General features: G+C 40.0%; 1 protein-coding gene across 3 annotated transcripts in view; it reads left to right on the top strand.

Moving 5' to 3' along the window:
• LOC142663242 (rap1 GTPase-GDP dissociation stimulator 1-B-like) overlaps window positions 1-19,788 on the top strand; it is a 150,784-nt gene that overhangs the window by 97,716 nt on the left and 33,280 nt on the right. For all 3 annotated transcript variants that reach the window (XM_075841739.1, XM_075841738.1, XM_075841740.1), the window contains 2 exons: window positions 594-722; window positions 10,994-11,119. In XM_075841739.1, the coding sequence (XP_075697854.1) occupies window positions 594-722; window positions 10,994-11,119 (255 nt within the window). The remainder of the gene's footprint in view (window positions 1-593; window positions 723-10,993; window positions 11,120-19,788) is intronic.

Genomic DNA, 19,788 nt, shown 5'->3' with positions numbered 1-19,788 from the left:
GTTATTACCACATGAAGTAACATGTCAGATTTGAAAAATTGGCCTGGTCAATTAGGCGAAAACCGTCTGTGTCCTTAAGGGGTTAATACCAGTAAGCTTTTATTGTGTTTCTTAAGGAAGATGTCTTACCCTTTCTTAAATCTATACTTCCTTTCAGCAATTACAAAACCCTGTGGGAGCAGATTCCTTAACTTTATGGTCAGACTGTAAAGTAATGGTTTCAGATTTTGAGATTAAATCACACATTAATTAAATGCAAGCAGTGACCACATGTTCTCTTTGGTGTGTTCTCAACAAAAAGAATACCTTATCACATTGTTTTTAATAGGGGCCATTTAGTCATTTATATAAAAATATCATATCTTCCCTCAGCATTCTGTTCTCTAGAGTAAATAAATTTCGCTTTGACAACCTATCTTCATACTAGAGATCTTCCATATCTCTTCAGTATAAAACTCCAATATGCTTCTCTCCATATGTTTCATAGTTTGTTGATGGGCTCTCAGGGTAACCATAGTGCAATTCAGAGGTGCTCTTCAAAACCACTTTTGTAGCACTTACCTATTTTCTCATTATATTTTTATTTCTTTCAGATGAGCTACAAGAGCAGCTGGTTGAGCTTGATGTCATTACTTCTTTGGTCAAGATATTAACGGATTACCCAGATAATGATACGCTGGTGCATGTGGGTCTTTTGGCCTTGTCCAATCTGGCGGATCTAGGTTAGAAATTTCATTCCTTCTGTAATAAAGTTGCAATGTAAACATCCTACAGATGTGTCCAACCTTATCTTTGCTAATTACTGAAAAAAAATGGGCACAATGTTGCGACATGCCAGCAATTCACATCACATCCACTGGTTTGCCACATATAGACATATATAGCAAAGACATCTCGGGACAGAGTATCGCAAAATCATGTTTTATTTCAAAGCTGGTCATCTCATACCATACATCTCACCATATGCTGAGAAAAGAAAAACGTAAGGAACGAGATATCTGTATATGTGATTAACAACACTGAAAAAGAAAAAAGATCAAATTAAAGTTGTATTTACAAATGCTGACCGCATACTGTGATAAGTTGGCCTATATAAGGTAATTGGCTTAATATTATACAGCATATCAGCAACAACAACAATTTTATTTTCAGGAGAATTCACTGTAAAGAAAAGAGTGACAACTAAATGAATGTATTACCTTCAGCCCCTCTGCTTACATGATTACACGTAAACTAATTAAGCTGGCGATCCACATTGAATAAAAATCTGTAGACTAATGTGTATAGGGGTCTTTCTGTCCAGATAGCAGATATGTTGGGAAACAAGAATAAGGCCTGTTGGATTTCAACATGACAAATCATTTGTTCCCAAGAGAGAAAAGCAGCTGCCAGAGGGGTCTAGCAGCGGTTTATTCCCCTCTCCCCATTGAAAAATTAAAGAGTCAGGAGGAATAGATGTTGGCCGAACTAGTGTTCAGCCAACAGCTCTCTCTAAGCGAATGGCAAGCTTTTAGGCCTCTAACACCGGGCGATATTTGGCCGGTGCAGCGAGCGCCAATCAATGAGACATCGTTGAACAACGAGACATCGTTGATCGGCGCTCGTTTGCTCCTGTCACACAGGGCTATGGATGGGGACGAGCGGTCGTTACTCCGATCGGTCGTCCCCATACATTATTATCATGTCGGCAGTGTATCTCCTAGTTTACATAGAGTGATGTGCTGCCGACAACGATAATATTTCACTTTTTTAGAACGATATGATCAGCAGATGATCGAGCGTTTGCTCATTCATCTGTTGATTGCTGCCCTATTTACACTGGGCAATTATCGGGAACGAATCCATGAACGCTTGTCTGCCCGATAATCACCCAGTGTAAAAGGGCCTTTATTATCTGTATAGTCTCCCTCGCAAGTACCCATAGACATGCAAGTTCCTGCACCCAAACATTTTCTAGGAGGAAGCGTTAGGTTTTCTTTAACCATGAGATTGCAAGGGCCAAAGATGAAGGTTTATTGAAACTTTTAATAAAATATATTTTGCACATCTTAACATTATTTCTTTAATAGTGGTTCCACTTGACAAACAGATTAGCAACAAAGACCCCAAAAAATAGAATGATGAATGTGTAGTCCATCTTTCCAAACGAGAAAGATTTGGATGTGAAATTGAAAGTATGAGCTTATTTCATTTATTTTTATACAGTATCAGATGCAAATCACAAGTAAAATGTCTTATTAACTATTTTATAAACTACAGCCTTGTGTTAAGAACAGAAAGATAAGCATGACTGGCAACATGTAGTACAACATTAATAAGTGTGTCAGAACTAGACACCCTTCCAGGGGGGCACCGTTATTTAGACAATTTTATGAACACCTATAGACTACATCCCGTTATCCAAAAATATGGAATCCCACTAACTGCTGGTGTATTTAAACGTAACATTTATATCACTGTTTAAAATATATTCACCTATCACATGTATTATTTTATTGAGAATTATATTTAAAAGAGCCGCGGTATATTCCATTGGTTATCTTTTGTTTCCATGTTGCCAGCTATTTTGAAATATAATCCCTATGGAGTGTTAGAGCTCATACTCTCCATGCAGACGTTAATTATTGAATATACTGTAATTTAATAGCATCACTAGCTATGATTTTTGCTAAAGCTGCCTTACGGAACCGGCCAAAGCAACATGGAATCTGCAATTGCTAAATAACACACGGGTGTTTAAAATAGAAACAGTCACTGTCGGCTAACCAGACATGTTTTGCTGATAGAACGGCGTCCTCAGAGGTCTCTGTACACAACAGAGTCTATGGCACTGTTCGATGAAAGACACAGCCTATTTAACTACCGAGTAACCTATTAGACAAAGGATGCCTTGTGACTTGTCCTGATGACGTGTTCGTCTCTTATTGGTCAGAACTTTAGTGATGCGGCTAGTGGCGTATTCGTCTGTCATTAGCCGGCCCATTGTAAGTCACCATTATAGCCAGATCAATTTGCCCTTGTTAACAGACAGGTGCGGTAAAGAACGGAATAGCTCCATCTCACTCTAGCGAACCTGATCTCTCGTCAATCATTGGACAATGTACATTATGGCTGCAATTCTCATGGACAGGCACAGCAGTCAACTCTAAAGCTCCATTACGTTGTGAATGTACCTTTAACTTTACTTGTCATCGTAAGGCCATTATTGAGGCTACAACGTTCTTCATATTAACTACAGTTTTCTAACCTAGGCACTCATGGCTACCATCAGTTACAGCCATCATATCAGTGGTCACAAGCACATTATACATCATTACATATTTTTCATTCGTAGGGACAAATCAGATTTTGGAATTGGACAGTTGTACAAAAGGGAACAAAATCCAATGTCAACCTATAACAAAAGAAAAGTTTTTTCAACACAAAGGTTTCATCTTATAAGCGATATTGGAATGTTTAGCAGTGGACCTATTTACAAAAACGAGAGGAGGATAGGCAATAATCCTTCCATCAAAGATTACCACGACATAAAAGCAATTATAGGTACAATTCAAGTAAAAGTCAAACAGGTAACAAGAAAAATCAGAAAACCAACAATTCTAATTTTTGAAATGATAATTTTTCTCAACCAAATATAAATATATCTAATCCACAGATGACATGTGGCTCCCACATTTTATTGCCTTCTAGGCATATGTATTCTATGGCAACATCAGAGGGAATGTCCCTGCAGGAAATATCTACATTGCAGAATTCTTTACCACAAAAGTTGGTAACCTTGGTTGAACTTGATGGGCATCTGTCTTTTTTCAACCGTACTAACTATGTAACTATGTAACACAATGGGACAATAAATGATCCAGCCCAGCGGTGAATTCAAGATGGATGCACAATTTCCACAATTAATGGCCCCACAACGGCAATCTTTGTCCACTTTACACATTCAACAACCTCCCTCTTTTTAACCTCCCTCTTTTTCTGGGAATACTCCAAAAAGCCATAAACAGCTCAGGTAAATGATAATGAAAATTAGTTTCCTCTCATTGTTATTCAAAGGAAACTGCTTCAAAGGGGTCTTTCATTCACTCCTTATTAGCAATCTATTTGCTAGAATACTAGCTTTATACAAATTTCATAAAAATAAAAGTAAAAACTTTGATACATTATCGAGAACAGAAGAGGAATCTACTGTACAATACTCAGTACTCCAGTCCTAGTTTTCAAGCCAAGCATCAGATACTCCGACCCTGCTGTAAATCATCTGGAGGTCCCTAGACGCTGGAGGCCCTGGGACATATTTCTTTTTTGTCATCCCTATAATCCAGCCCTGATAACATGACATATGTGCCTGCAACACTGCCTCCTCAAAAACAATTTGATAGGGGGAAAGTCCATTTCATGTTTTCCACTCATTGGCACTGTGGTGGGAGCAATTTTGCCTACTGGCTTATACAAATTGCCAAATTACCCTTTAACAGCAAAACATACATGGTAGTTTGCCTGCAATAATTAAAGTACCAATAATTTACCGCACATTATTTGATATGCTGTCAAGATTATTTTGGCTTAACTAAGGGGTTTTATACCATCTCACCAAGTGAAAACAATTGCTCTTTACAAATCAATGCCTAGCAAAAAGTCAGCTTCAGGAAATGACAGGCAGCTCTTTTTAATTAGCAAGAACAACTCTGCAAAATGTTTTATATTCGGAAATTAAATACTAAACCTTTTTATCAAAGACCTTTGTAATATTATTTCTTTTTGCATGAACACGGTTGCTGTAGGGATGGAAAGTTGATTAGTAAGTACACGGCTCTGTACAAGTATATAATAACTTCATCAAAACTGTATTAATGAATGTAATTATATATTTTTTTAAAAGTTGGAGTACCCGGCATGGAACACATACATTGTATTCTGGAGTGAAATTAAAATATCAGAAACAAAAAGGTTTTCTATGTACAGTATACTTTATGTATTGTTAAATAGGGCATATTGGGACACTTTACCAATGTAAAGATCGACTTGTTCATAAACTTTGAGTGGTTAATTTACTATTCTTCAATACCGGAACTCCTGGCTAGTCTTTTGCATCACCTCTCTTACATCTCTGTCCCCAATAGAGGCAAGAAAGTACTTCCAAAGAAAGTATCCCCAGGAGATCTGATTGTTTACTAAAAGAGAAACTGTCACCATTCATGAGTAGATTGCTCCTCCGCTCCCCTCACCAGTGACAGATGACTACTGTGTATCTGCATATATATATATATATAGCAAACATAGAATGGCGACAGCACCCTGCGACACTAATGCCACCTAAACCACTAAATATAAATAAATATGCACTAAAGCTAAATCTACTTACAAATAGGGAGGTTCTTAGTGCACATTTTGATCAAAAAGTGTTAGCCCACCTGCCACGACAAGGCGACCTCTGTAAGGTGGGGACCTACTCTGCACATACACCCAGAACTGGGACTAAGCCTACATATATACCTGGGGATGGTAGGATCCAGCATTGAACTGATTAAAATCACCCAGGGCAGAATGGGAGGAGTGCAAGAACAACAAGTGGAGGCAGTCACTAACCCCACATATATGGATCACATAAACACAGCAAAAAGTTGAACAGCACATTCCAACTAAATGACACAAAATGTATGCAGGTGCAAGAACACCCATGACTGCAGATATACAGCAAACATAGAATGGCGACAGCACCCTGCGACACTAATGCCACCTAAACCACTAAATATAAATAAATATGCACTAAAGCTAAATCTACTTACAAATAGGGAGGTTCTTAGTGCACATTTTGATCAAAAAGTGTTAGCCCACCTGCCACGACAAGGCGACCTCTGTAAGGTGGGGACCTACTCTGCACATACACCCAGAACTGGGACTAAGCCTACATATATACCTGGGGATGGTAGGATCCAGCATTGAACTGATTAAAATCACCCAGGGCAGAATGGGAGGAGTGCAAGAACAACAAGTGGAGGCAGTCACTAACCCCACATATATGGATCACATAAACACAGCAAAAAGTTGAACAGCACATTCCAACTAAATGACACAAAATGTATGCAGGTGCAAGAACACCCATGACTGCAGATATACAGCAAACATAGAATGGCGACAGCACCCTGCGACACTAATGCCACCTAAACCACTAAATATAAATAAATATGCACTAAAGCTAAATCTACTTACAAATAGGGAGGTTCTTAGTGCACATTTTGATCAAAAAGTGTTAGCCCACCTGCCACGACAAGGCGACCTCTGTAAGGTGGGGACCTACTCTGCACATACACCCAGAACTGGGACTAAGCCTACATATATACCTGGGGATGGTAGGATCCAGCATTGAACTGATTAAAATCACCCAGGGCAGAATGGGAGGAGTGCAAGAACAACAAGTGGAGGCAGTCACTAACCCCACATATATGGATCACATAAACACAGCAAAAAGTTGAACAGCACATTCCAACTAAATGACACAAAATGTATGCAGGTGCAAGAACACCCATGACTGCAGATATACAGCAAACATAGAATGGCGACAGCACCCTGCGACACTAATGCCACCTAAACCACTAAATATAAATAAATATGCACTAAAGCTAAATCTACTTACAAATAGGGAGGTTCTTAGTGCACATTTTGATCAAAAAGTGTTAGCCCACCTGCCACGACAAGGCGACCTCTGTAAGGTGGGGACCTACTCTGCACATACACCCAGAACTGGGACTAAGCCTACATATATACCTGGGGATGGTAGGATCCAGCATTGAACTGATTAAAATCACCCAGGGCAGAATGGGAGGAGTGCAAGAACAACAAGTGGAGGCAGTCACTAACCCCACATATATGGATCACATAAACACAGCAAAAAGTTGAACAGCACATTCCAACTAAATGACACAAAATGTATGCAGGTGCAAGAACACCCATGACTGCAGATATACAGCAAACATAGAATGGCGACAGCACCCTGCGACACTAATGCCACCTAAACCACTAAATATAAATAAATATGCACTAAAGCTAAATCTACTTACAAATAGGGAGGTTCTTAGTGCACATTTTGATCAAAAAGTGTTAGCCCACCTGCCACGACAAGGCGACCTCTGTAAGGTGGGGACCTACTCTGCACATACACCCAGAACTGGGACTAAGCCTACATATATACCTGGGGATGGTAGGATCCAGCATTGAACTGATTAAAATCACCCAGGGCAGAATGGGAGGAGTGCAAGAACAACAAGTGGAGGCAGTCACTAACCCCACATATATGGATCACATAAACACAGCAAAAAGTTGAACAGCACATTCCAACTAAATGACACAAAATGTATGCAGGTGCAAGAACACCCATGACTGCAGATATACAGCAAACATAGAATGGCGACAGCACCCTGCGACACTAATGCCACCTAAACCACTAAATATAAATAAATATGCACTAAAGCTAAATCTACTTACAAATAGGGAGGTTCTTAGTGCACATTTTGATCAAAAAGTGTTAGCCCACCTGCCACGACAAGGCGACCTCTGTAAGGTGGGGACCTACTCTGCACATACACCCAGAACTGGGACTAAGCCTACATATATACCTGGGGATGGTAGGATCCAGCATTGAACTGATTAAAATCACCCAGGGCAGAATGGGAGGAGTGCAAGAACAACAAGTGGAGGCAGTCACTAACCCCACATATATGGATCACATAAACACAGCAAAAAGTTGAACAGCACATTCCAACTAAATGACACAAAATGTATGCAGGTGCAAGAACACCCATGACTGCAGATATACAGCAAACATAGAATGGCGACAGCACCCTGCGACACTAATGCCACCTAAACCACTAAATATAAATAAATATGCACTAAAGCTAAATCTACTTACAAATAGGGAGGTTCTTAGTGCACATTTTGATCAAAAAGTGTTAGCCCACCTGCCACGACAAGGCGACCTCTGTAAGGTGGGGACCTACTCTGCACATACACCCAGAACTGGGACTAAGCCTACATATATACCTGGGGATGGTAGGATCCAGCATTGAACTGATTAAAATCACCCAGGGCAGAATGGGAGGAGTGCAAGAACAACAAGTGGAGGCAGTCACTAACCCCACATATATGGATCACATAAACACAGCAAAAAGTTGAACAGCACATTCCAACTAAATGACACAAAATGTATGCAGGTGCAAGAACACCCATGACTGCAGATATACAGCAAACATAGAATGGCGACAGCACCCTGCGACACTAATGCCACCTAAACCACTAAATATAAATAAATATGCACTAAAGCTAAATCTACTTACAAATAGGGAGGTTCTTAGTGCACATTTTGATCAAAAAGTGTTAGCCCACCTGCCACGACAAGGCGACCTCTGTAAGGTGGGGACCTACTCTGCACATACACCCAGAACTGGGACTAAGCCTACATATATACCTGGGGATGGTAGGATCCAGCATTGAACTGATTAAAATCACCCAGGGCAGAATGGGAGGAGTGCAAGAACAACAAGTGGAGGCAGTCACTAACCCCACATATATGGATCACATAAACACAGCAAAAAGTTGAACAGCACATTCCAACTAAATGACACAAAATGTATGCAGGTGCAAGAACACCCATGACTGCAGATATACAGCAAACATAGAATGGCGACAGCACCCTGCGACACTAATGCCACCTAAACCACTAAATATAAATAAATATGCACTAAAGCTAAATCTACTTACAAATAGGGAGGTTCTTAGTGCACATTTTGATCAAAAAGTGTTAGCCCACCTGCCACGACAAGGCGACCTCTGTAAGGTGGGGACCTACTCTGCACATACACCCAGAACTGGGACTAAGCCTACATATATACCTGGGGATGTAATATTATTTCTTTTTGCATGAACACGGTTGCTGTAGGGATGGAAAGTTGATTAGTAAGTACACGGCTCTGTACAAGTATATAATAACTTCATCAAAACTGTATTAATGAATGTAATTATATATTTTTTTAAAAGTTGGAGTACCCGGCATGGAACACATACATTGTATTCTGGAGTGAAATTAAAATATCAGAAACAAAAAGGTTTTCTATGTACAGTATACTTTATGTATTGTTAAATAGGGCATATTGGGACACTTTACCAATGTAAAGATCGACTTGTTCATAAACTTTGAGTGGTTAATTTACTATTCTTCAATACCGGAACTCCTGGCTAGTCTTTTGCATCACCTCTCTTACATCTCTGTCCCCAATAGAGGCAAGAAAGTACTTCCAAAGAAAGTATCCCCAGGAGATCTGATTGTTTACTAAAAGAGAAACTGTCACCATTCATGAGTAGATTGCTCCTCCGCTCCCCTCACCAGTGACAGATGACTACTGTGTATCTGCATATATATATATATATATATATATATATATACACAGGGTGGGCCATTTATATGGATACACCTAAATAAAATGGGAATGGTTGGTGATATTAACTTCCTGTTTGTGGCACATTAGTATATGGGAGGGGGGAAACTTTTCAAGCTGGGTGTTGACCATGGCGGCCATTTTAAAGTTGCCCATTTTGTATCCAACTTTAGTTTTTTCAATGGGAAGAGGGTCATGTGACACATCAAACTTATCGAGAATTTCACAAGAAAAACAATATTGTGCTTGGTTTTAACGTTACTTTATTCTTTCATGAGTTATTTACAAGTTTCTGACCACTTATAAAATGTGTTCAATGTGCTGCCCATTGTGTTGGATTGTCAATGCAACCCTCTTCTCCCACTCTTCACACACTGATAGCAACACCGCAGAAGAAATGCTAGCACAGGCTTCCAGTATCCGTAGTTTCAGTTGCTGCACATCTCGTATCTTCACAGCATAGACAATTGCCTTCAGATGACCCCAAAGATAAAAGTCTAAGGGGGTCAGATCGGGAGACCTAGGGGGCCATTCAACTGGCCCACGACGACCAATCCACCTTCCAGGAAACTGTTCATCTAGGAATGCTCGGACCTGACACATGCTGTGAAGATACGAGATTTGCAGCAACTGAAACTACGGTTACTGGAAGCCTGTGCTAGCATTTCTTCTGCGGTGTTGCTATCAGTGTGTGAAGAGTGGGAGAAGAGGGTTGCATTGACAATCCAACACAATAGGCAGCACTTTGAACACATTTTATAAGTGGTCAGAAACTTGTAAATAACTAATGAAAGAATAAAGTAACGTTAAAACCAGGCACAATATTGTTTTTCTTGTGAAATTCTCGATAAGTTTGATGTGTCACATGACCCTCTTCTCAATGAAAAAACTAAAGTTGGATACAAAATGGCCAACTTCAAAATGGCCGCCATGGTCAACACCCAGCTTGAAAAGTTTCCCCCCTCCCATATACTAATGTGCCACAAACAGGAAGTTAATATCACCAACCATTGCCATTTTATTTAGGTGTATCCATATAAATGGCCCACCCTGTACATCCCTTCTATTTAGGCACCCTATGGTGGTATTAATAGGGCACCTTATAGTATTGTTATTTGGGCATTACTGCAATTACTACAAGGTATTTTTATTTACTTTATGATTACTGCTGTGGCTGTCCTGCTTTATGTATTCACAATATTTAATGTATCTGTATAATTTTCATCTTTCAGCTGTAGCTAGTTTTTCCCTGTATTATTCTTCGTTGCTTCCCTTTCTTTCAAAAAAGTGAAGAGTGCTACACAAAGTTTGTCCAGGGGTCTCCACATGGACCTTTTTCATCTCTACTGAAAGGTGTGAAACAGTCCCAAATGGAATGGACATCTATTATGAGATATATACCACTCACCTAATTGGATTATTGAGATGCATTTTAGTGGGCACAATTGCCCTATAATGTGGCATAATTAGGGTTGAACAGGATAAATTAAAATATCATTGGCCCCTTGTCATTAGAAGTTCTGGAAAATAAGTAGTTAATTGTTACCTCTTTTGTGTTACAGAAAGTGCTAAGGAAGCTTTAAGTAAAACCGTGGTTGTTGAGCAGCTGGTAAAGCAGCTGAAGAGGGCAGAAAACCATGAAAGAGTTGAAATTATCATTGAGATCCTCCAGATGCTGGCAGAGAATGGTATGTATATGTATCACAGTGTTTATAATGTAACCAACTCCCCGACTCGGAAGCTTACCGCCTGTGTAATGAATTGAGAATTTCAGCGGGCTGAAGTGGGTCTAGTGGGAAGCCATGTGTATCAAGACAGAACAGGTCAGGATGGATGGGCATGGCAAGCTTCATCCTTGTGAAGAAAGCAGAATTTCCCAGAGAACTAGCAATAACTGGTATCTATTAGAGAACACCATTATGCCTTCACTGCCAGATGGGGCAGAGCAATTGCAATGTGTTGCAGGCTAAAACTGAATTTATCCATCCTTTGCCATTGACTTTACTATCCAGGTAAAAGTGTGCAGGACCGGTATAGAACTGCTAACATATGAAACATTCATGCATATTTGATGAGTCACTTGCTTATGGGAAAAAGGAAAACATTTGTAAACAGTGTGATACTTTAAATGAATTTGGCTATAGAACTCTAGAAGAATTAAATTGAAAGAAAGAACAGTGCTGCGCCCCATTGCACTAAACTGGTTATCTAGCAAAAACACTAATGGAGAAAGTGGAAAAATCAACTTAGAGGAATGCATTATTTCTTTGTAGAAATTATATTTAGACTTAAATATAATGATTAAAGTATAAAATATGAAGTATGAAATATAGCCTTATTATAACGATTAAAGTATAAATACATTTAAAAACATTCTCTTAAAGTGAATCTCCCCCTTTAACACCATGTTGTTTTTAGTTTCAAAATTCTCCTCCAAATTATTTTGTAATGTATCTTTTTAGCGGACACCTCACTGTGACTTCAATCCCGCTTGTCTAGCTATTTAGATGCCGTGGTCAATAGCAACAACAGCATTTAAGACGTTAGAGCCAGGGGGCACTCTGTCATGCTATCACCACCCCCACTGTGACGCCGATGGTTGTCATGGTAGCCTTGGGGTCATATGAAGATCCCCAGGAGTGCCATCTTTGTCCTCCTATTAAGCCCCGCCTGAGGCAGGGTTTTAAAAGAGAGCGGTAAAAGTACAATATACTGCAATACATAGGTCCTCTAATGGGACTAAAAAAACAATTCAAAATTAGTTAAATAAAATATTTTAATGTATTTATATAAAAGAATATTAAAAGTTTAAAAGAAAACCCTTTTCTGATTTTTTTCCCTAAAGTAGTGTATCAAATAAAAATATAGACATAATTTGTATCGCTGCATCTGTAAAAGTATGAACTATTACATTATTTATCCCGCACGATTAATGCCATAGAAAACAAGAAAACACACCAGAATTGCTGTTTTTTTTTATCACCTCACCTCCCCCAAAATATGGAATAAAAAGTAACTTTTTTTTTTTGGTCAGTACATTGTATGCTACTATAAATTGTACCATTAAAAACTACAACTCGTCCTGCAAAAAACAAGTCCTCATAATGCTATGTCGACAGAAAATAAAAAAACTATGGCTCATGGAATGCGGGGAAAAAAAGAAAATGGAAAAACGAAAAATGGCTGTGGTGGAAAGGGGTTAAATAATTGAATAGTGTAGTAATCTTCCATGGGATCCACAAAAAAAACATATAAGGCATGGTATGTACATTTTGTTAACATGCAATCCCTTTTTTCTTCTTTAGCCCCCTAATGACATCCAACGTACTAGTATGTTGTGGTCGTTATGTAATTATTGCAACACAACGTATAGATACGTTGTGTTGTTGGTGCGGGCTCAGAATCTGGGCCCGCACCATTGCCAGCAGGTGTCAGCTGTATATTACATATGACACCCTGCTGCAAGCCTAGGACCAGAGCTAACCTCCGATCCGGCCAATTAACGCCTTAGATGCAGCGCTCAAAAGCGAGTGCTGCCTCTATGGGGTTTACTAGCAGATCAGAACCCCACAATGCAATCGCGGGATTCCGATGGCTGATCTGGCAGACCAGAGGCCTAGCAATGGCCTCCTGTCTGCCAAGTTTGGAAGCCTGTTAGGTCCCGCCCCAGAGGCAGGGCCTTTGAAGGCTTTTGGCTGCAAAAGAAAGATGGCGCAGGCTCAGAAGCTGAGACTGAAACATCAGCCGCGGGTGTCAGCTGTATGTTAGAGCTGACACCCTGCCATTAACCCCTTAGATGCAGAATAAACCGCCTGAATAAGAACGCTTAAAACTAAATTTATTAATAGTATCTTAAAAACTGTGCTAACACTTGTTTCAGGCTAACCAGGCTGGGAACAACCCTAATAGAGTATCAATGGGAAGAGATACTAGTTTACTCTCTCTTTATCTGTTATCAATAGTGTGATCGCAATGAGGTCACGTTACGCCTTGATCTCCATGCAGGTTCAAATCAGGTGGGGGGGTGCGAGCTCAGAGAAGCAACAGATACACTGAGACGTTTCTCAAAGTAAAAATCCTTCTGACTTTATTTAACCGTAGTGCTCGTATTTATAGCATCAGAACAAAGAACATTCCATAACATATGAGTCATCTGTATATTCAATCCTTACATCCTTCTTTCCCATAAAACTCATTGGTGGAGCACCAGGTATTCCCTTAGGTTTCCTTTATGCTTAGGGGGGGGTTGGTCAAGTGATTGACCACCATCTGTTTGCAATTTCAAGGGACGGCAAAGCAGCTGCAAACTATTTCCTCTCTTAACCTTTCTAAAATATTCATCCTATTGTAACACATGTTCTCCTTTATAACCTTTCACTCCTTGGGGCCCCAGATACATTATACATATATTTATACCATAACAATCCCTCCTTTTGTGATTTTACCAACACCTAAATTCCAATGCTACTTCTATCTCCTGATAGCAAGGCTTCGATCCATTTCTTCACTTGATTCACACAGGTATGTAGGTGGGGTAATCTCACAACATTCTTTCATCATAATGTATAGGCCTCTGATTGAATGCTTCCCTTATTTTACAAAATGCATAACAATTGAAACATGTAAGCAATATAAACAATATTATGAAACATATCAAGCGTTGGAATAACACATGCAGTATCTTAGTGGCAGTGGGGGAAAATCCTGTAAATATGTCATACCAATGATGGGCACTGGCATCTTTTATTGCTGACAATAAATTTATTACTTCCTTAGCTGCTATTGTAGCCAATACTTTCACTTTACTTAGAGTTACATTATGGGCTGCTATCAATTTCTTTACGTCTTTAGACTTTTGTAACACTTGTTTTAACTCTTCCAGTGGCAAACTAAAATTTCCATAGGGCAAAGGTTCAGGTACCCATACAGTGGACATTATTTCTTCTAAAGTAGGCAGGAACACTATAGTTTGGTTCCCCCAAGTCAAATGCGTCACATTGTATAGACATCCTGAAAATGGTCCTATGAGATTAAACTGGCTAAGGGTCTGCTTGTCGTTAGTTATTAAACATACATGCTGTGGACCTACTTCAATATAAACCTGTAGGTTAGCTTCTGGGATTATAGTGAGTGCGCATACATTATCCTGGTGCTGCATTAGACAGGGTTCATATATCCCTGACTGTTCATTACATACATATCCTTGCTCTGTTAACTGGCACAAATCTATATTCCTTGTCTTATTTTGAGAATCTATGTGTGTTCCTTTCATTTCCGGCATCCAATATTGTCCTAATAATGTCACCGGATCAATCATTACCATTGGCATAACAATAAATTTGCATAACAGAGTAGGATTTTTCACATTGAATGCTATTAGTCTTCCTGCGCACCATTTAGGTGTACACTCAGTATACTCAGGCTGGAACAATAACCACGTATCATTTCTCTTTCCTATGGGCAGAATGTCTGTCCATTGCCTAACATGACTACTAAACAATTTATTCTTAAAATTATTCATCTGTTCTTGTTGCCACATCGTTTTAAGCGTACATACTGTCCAATTCACAAAAGTTGATACATTCTGTAATGTTCTATATTCGGTTAGCATACTTTCATTGAAAACATTTAGGAACAGTTCATCTATAGCTAACCCTTTCTGTTGTATGGCAAAGGTAGTAGGTAACCATGACCCACCTATCCTTAATGCAGTAGATGTGTCGTCTCCCACTGAGTTTAATTTGTTCATAACTGTTTCTAACTGTATACCATTCAATACTCCTAATCCCGTTCCTACCCCTCCTAATAGCGTGTCATACCATTCTCTTTTTTGTCTATGACAGCTGGGGGATTCAGGGAAGGAAATATTGAAGTGTACATTCTCTTTCTGCTGTTGGGTTACAGCGCTCTTACAAGTGTGTGGGATTCTTTCCAGACTTTGTACTGTTATATGTGGCTTAAAACTATCTCTTAAAATTGTTATCAAGAATACAAAATATATTCTATTTCTTATTTGGCTATTATTCATACATAATATCATCCCATCAGTTTCTTTTATTACAATCGTAGAGTTGAGCCTCTCCTTGTTGCATCTTTCATAAGTCTTATTTATCATTTCATTTCTATTTTTACTGGTTGTATATTTCTATAGATACTGTAAATCTGGTTCATAACAACAAAACAACAGCCGTCTCTTCTTGTATGCTAATGTTGGCTGTTTTGTCTATGTGAAGGTACACAGTCCCTCCATGTGGTCCTTTTTTCCAAGTCCCTTCGGTTGTAGTCACATTTGTAGTATAACACGGGGCATTGGCCTTACAGGTGTAGTTACCCTGATTTCTATCCACTGTGGCATTCGCCCACCCTGTCCTGAACTGTTCCAGTGATTCTGTACTGATTACGTGTACAGGAGTAGCAGTTCTGCCTTTTTGTATAAGAGCACACGCAACAACCGCCGCAACAACCGCAAAGATCTTCATTCTTCTGGCTGAAGAACCTTTTTACAATGACTGGCGTGAATCCAGCTTGCCTTTCCTTCGAGCTTCACTGAGGTGCTTGTAACGAGTAGGACTTGAAAAGGTCCGTCAAATCTTGGGTCTAGACTTTTCCTCACGTGTCTTTTGACAACGACCCAATCTCCTGGTTCTAGCTTATGCGTCCCTTCAACTGAATCAGGATCTGGAATGGAAGCAAAGACTTGTGCATGCACCTTAGTCACTTGTTTGTTCAGCGTTGATACATAATCTGTTAGTCTACCATACTGCATTTGGAGCACCTGTGGAAAATAACATCCTAATCTGGGAGCCGACCCAAATAAGATCTCATATGGGCTGAGACCTGTTCTTTTTGTTGGAGTGTATCTTACTGAGAACAAGGCTAATGGTAGACACTCGGTCCATGGTTTCCCGGTTTCTACCATTGCTTTTTGGATTTTCAATTTGAGAGTCCCATTTAGTCTCTCAACCTTCCCACTACTTTGTGGATGGTATGGTGTATGTAGGGCTTGACTTATGCCTAGAGCTGACAACACATGGTTCATGATTTCACCCGTAAAATGAGTTCCTCTGTCGCTCTTGATCACCTCTGGAACTCCATATCTGCACACCACCTCGTTGATCAGTTTCTTTGCTGTGGCTACGGCTGTAGCTTTGGTTACTGGAAAAGCTTCTGGCCATCCTTGTTTACCAAGTCCATCATTGCCGTTTTTGATTGGTGAGTCGCTCCATGTGTTATTTGGGCCATCATTGGGAACATTGTCTTAGGCAGGCACAGTTTATTCTGGCATTGCCAGAGGCCATCTTTTCGTAGCGTTGCTCCTTGGGCCGTCCACTTGTCTTTTTCTTCTTCTGTTGCTTGTCCTTGAAGTTTTTGCAGTAGTTCCGGGCTTACAGCTGGTCTTGTTTCCTCTGGATCTTTTATCTGACATACGGCTGCTAACACGGGTAGCTTCTGTGCTGCTTGCTTTGCTGCTTCGTCTGCCAGGGCATTTCCCCTTGCTTCTGGTGTGTTGGCCGTAGTGTGAGCTTTTATCTTTATTACTGCTACCTCAGTGGGTAACATCAGGGTCTCCATCAAGTATTTTACAAAGTCTGCATTCTTTACAGGTGTACCTGCAGAGGTCAAAAACTGTCTAGCCTTCCATATGGGGCCATAATCGTGTGCAATCCCAAAAGCATATCGAGAGTCAGTGTAGATATTTGCTGTCTTTCCTTCTGCATGTTGGCATGCTGCTGCCAGGGCCTTAAGCTCCGCTTCTTGTGCTGAGCGGGACGCTGGTAAGGAGGCTGCTTCTAGGACTACATCTTCGGTGGTTACTGCATATCCTGTAAGAAAAGATCCTTCTACACAATACCTTGAACCATCCACAAAGAGCATTAGGTCTGGGTTTTGGAGTGGGGTATATTTTACATGTGCGAACCCCACTGTTTCCTGGGCCATAAGGGCCATACAATCATGTTCATCAGTTTCAGGCAAAAATTGTGACCATACTTTACCTACGTCTTCTCCCCCTTGCTCCAAAGGCAGTAAGGTAGCTGGGTTCAATGTAGTACAGCGGTGTAAAGTAACCTGCTCAGGAAGAAGAAGAGCACAGGTTAATCTCAAATGTCTTGCAGTGGACAAATACTTAGGTTGTACTTGAGTAAGAATAGCAGTAATATCATGTGGTGCAAAAACTTGGACTGGAAATGCCAGGACCAAATCTGAGGCCTTGTTTAACATTGAATTTACAGCAATAATAGCTTTCACACATGATGGGGAACCTCGGGCCACAGGGTCTAGTCTAGCTGAATAATATGCTACCGGGCGCTGCTGTGGTCCATGACTTTGTGTGAGAACTGCAGTGGCATGTCCATTTTGTTCAGTACAGTACAAAGTATATGCTTGCGTAGAGGTACTCCATGGATTGGTGTCACAAGCCGCTACCAAACACAACTCCTCCTCATTCAGCTGATAATCCAGAATACTTTGAGAATCTCACTTTTATCAGGTTCTGCAAATACTTGATTAATACAAAAACAAATAAAAATAAAACATTCCTAAAAACTTTACATCAAATTAACAATGTCCAGACAAGTTTTGTTTTGCCTTCTCCCTCATCTAAATCCATAAAGACTCGTGTGAGTGATGTCACATCACCTCCTGTGTAACTTTGCTGGAGGGGGATGGTCTCTTACACATAAACCACAATTGTACCTGATCAGTTCCTTCACCCTTCCCCCCTTTGTGGACTCTGCGAGAGTAATGTAGCAGAGTTCAAAACTACATCTCAACATAACACTAGTTTAACCCCTTGTAATGTGCAACAGCCTGAAACAAAAATGACTTTTTCCTGACGAAAATACATTTGATCTTTACAATGACATAACTCATGTGTGAAATCAAAAACAAAACAATTGTAGTTAGTTATTCAACAAAACAGAAAATATTATCTCTGATAACATTAATTACTGCAAACCAATAAACAGTATATAAAAATAGGGAACGGTGGGGGCACATACATTTTCAAACCCCCCGTGTCTCACAGTATCTGTAGTTTAATACATCTGAATTATCATCAAAACACATGAAATCTGATCACATCATAACACATAAATATCTGAACTTTTATAACCAACAGCGCATGCGCAAAAGAGAAGAAATTTATTTCAGTTTGCAGACATTACTGATATATATATATATATATATATATATATATATATATATATATATCTCAGCAGTGCATATTGAGATCCCTTTGTCTCATCAGCCCTGCAGACTGCACCCAGTCAGCCCCCCTCCTCCTCCTCCCAAACACAGCACACTTTAGGGGGGAGGGAGGGGGGTCACACACTCTCAGCTTCTCACAACTTCTCACAATCTTAACACTTTCAATGCCTGCAAAACAACATACGTATCTGCAATCATTCATCACACCATTGTATAGGAATTATCTACGTTAATGTTTAACCGTACAATCTGTCGGCCACCATCTCTATATTATGATTACGTGTTGTTTCATCAGTGAACTAGACTGGAACTTCTGTAAATAGAAAAAAAAAACACTACAAATGACAAAATTAACAAGGTGATTATTTCATACTGATTTGGTTGGGCTGGGCGTGGCCACATCAGGGGCAGGGGGGGGGCAGCCTCTCCCATTGGAAACAGTGCGCAGGGGGTTTCCCACCAAGAATGAGGACACACTCAACATGAGGTACGGACGCCATTACCGGGCGTCGGCTGGTCCTGTTCTCTAATACATACAATACCTTTCTTATTCCTAACTTCCTCTTCTGCAAATCCCTCTAAAGCACTTTCCATCAACTTTCTACCTTCCAACTTCCCTTTGACTTTCCATCAACTTTCTACCTTCCAACTTCCCTTTGACTTTCCATCAACTTTCTACCTTCCAACTTCCCTTTGACTTTCCATCAACTTTCTACCTTCCAACTTCCCTTTGACTTTTCATCAACTTTCTACCTTCCAACTTCCCTTTGTTCTCCAGAATGCCTTTTGCCCAATCTGCGGCTTGGAGCCGCCCTCCTCTTTTTCCCTCTGCCAGTTTACATGCCTTGATCAGGGCAAGCAACTCTGCACTCTGTGCAGAATGTATGACAGGATCAAGGGTCTCATAATATAAGACAGAGGTGTCTGGTGGTTTGGCTGTGAAGGACTGCTTATACATTATTACATTTATCACTTTTCCTGATTCAATCTACAAAATGACACAAAGTCATACAAAATATCTATATCAGCATTCAATGTTGTGTCCATTCATTTCAAGAACAAGATTACATTTCTTATCTCACCAGCAGCTGTTCTCCACCTCCCCCTTCTCTTGTCACACTAGTTGATTCTAAATTATACCATATGGGAA

The sequence above is a fragment of the Rhinoderma darwinii genome, chromosome 11, assembly GCF_050947455.1.
Source record: "Rhinoderma darwinii isolate aRhiDar2 chromosome 11, aRhiDar2.hap1, whole genome shotgun sequence".
Taxonomy (NCBI): Eukaryota; Metazoa; Chordata; class Amphibia; order Anura; family Rhinodermatidae; genus Rhinoderma; species Rhinoderma darwinii.
Note: the sequence above shows the minus strand (reverse complement) of the source record. Positions and strands in the feature narration are given on the sequence as shown.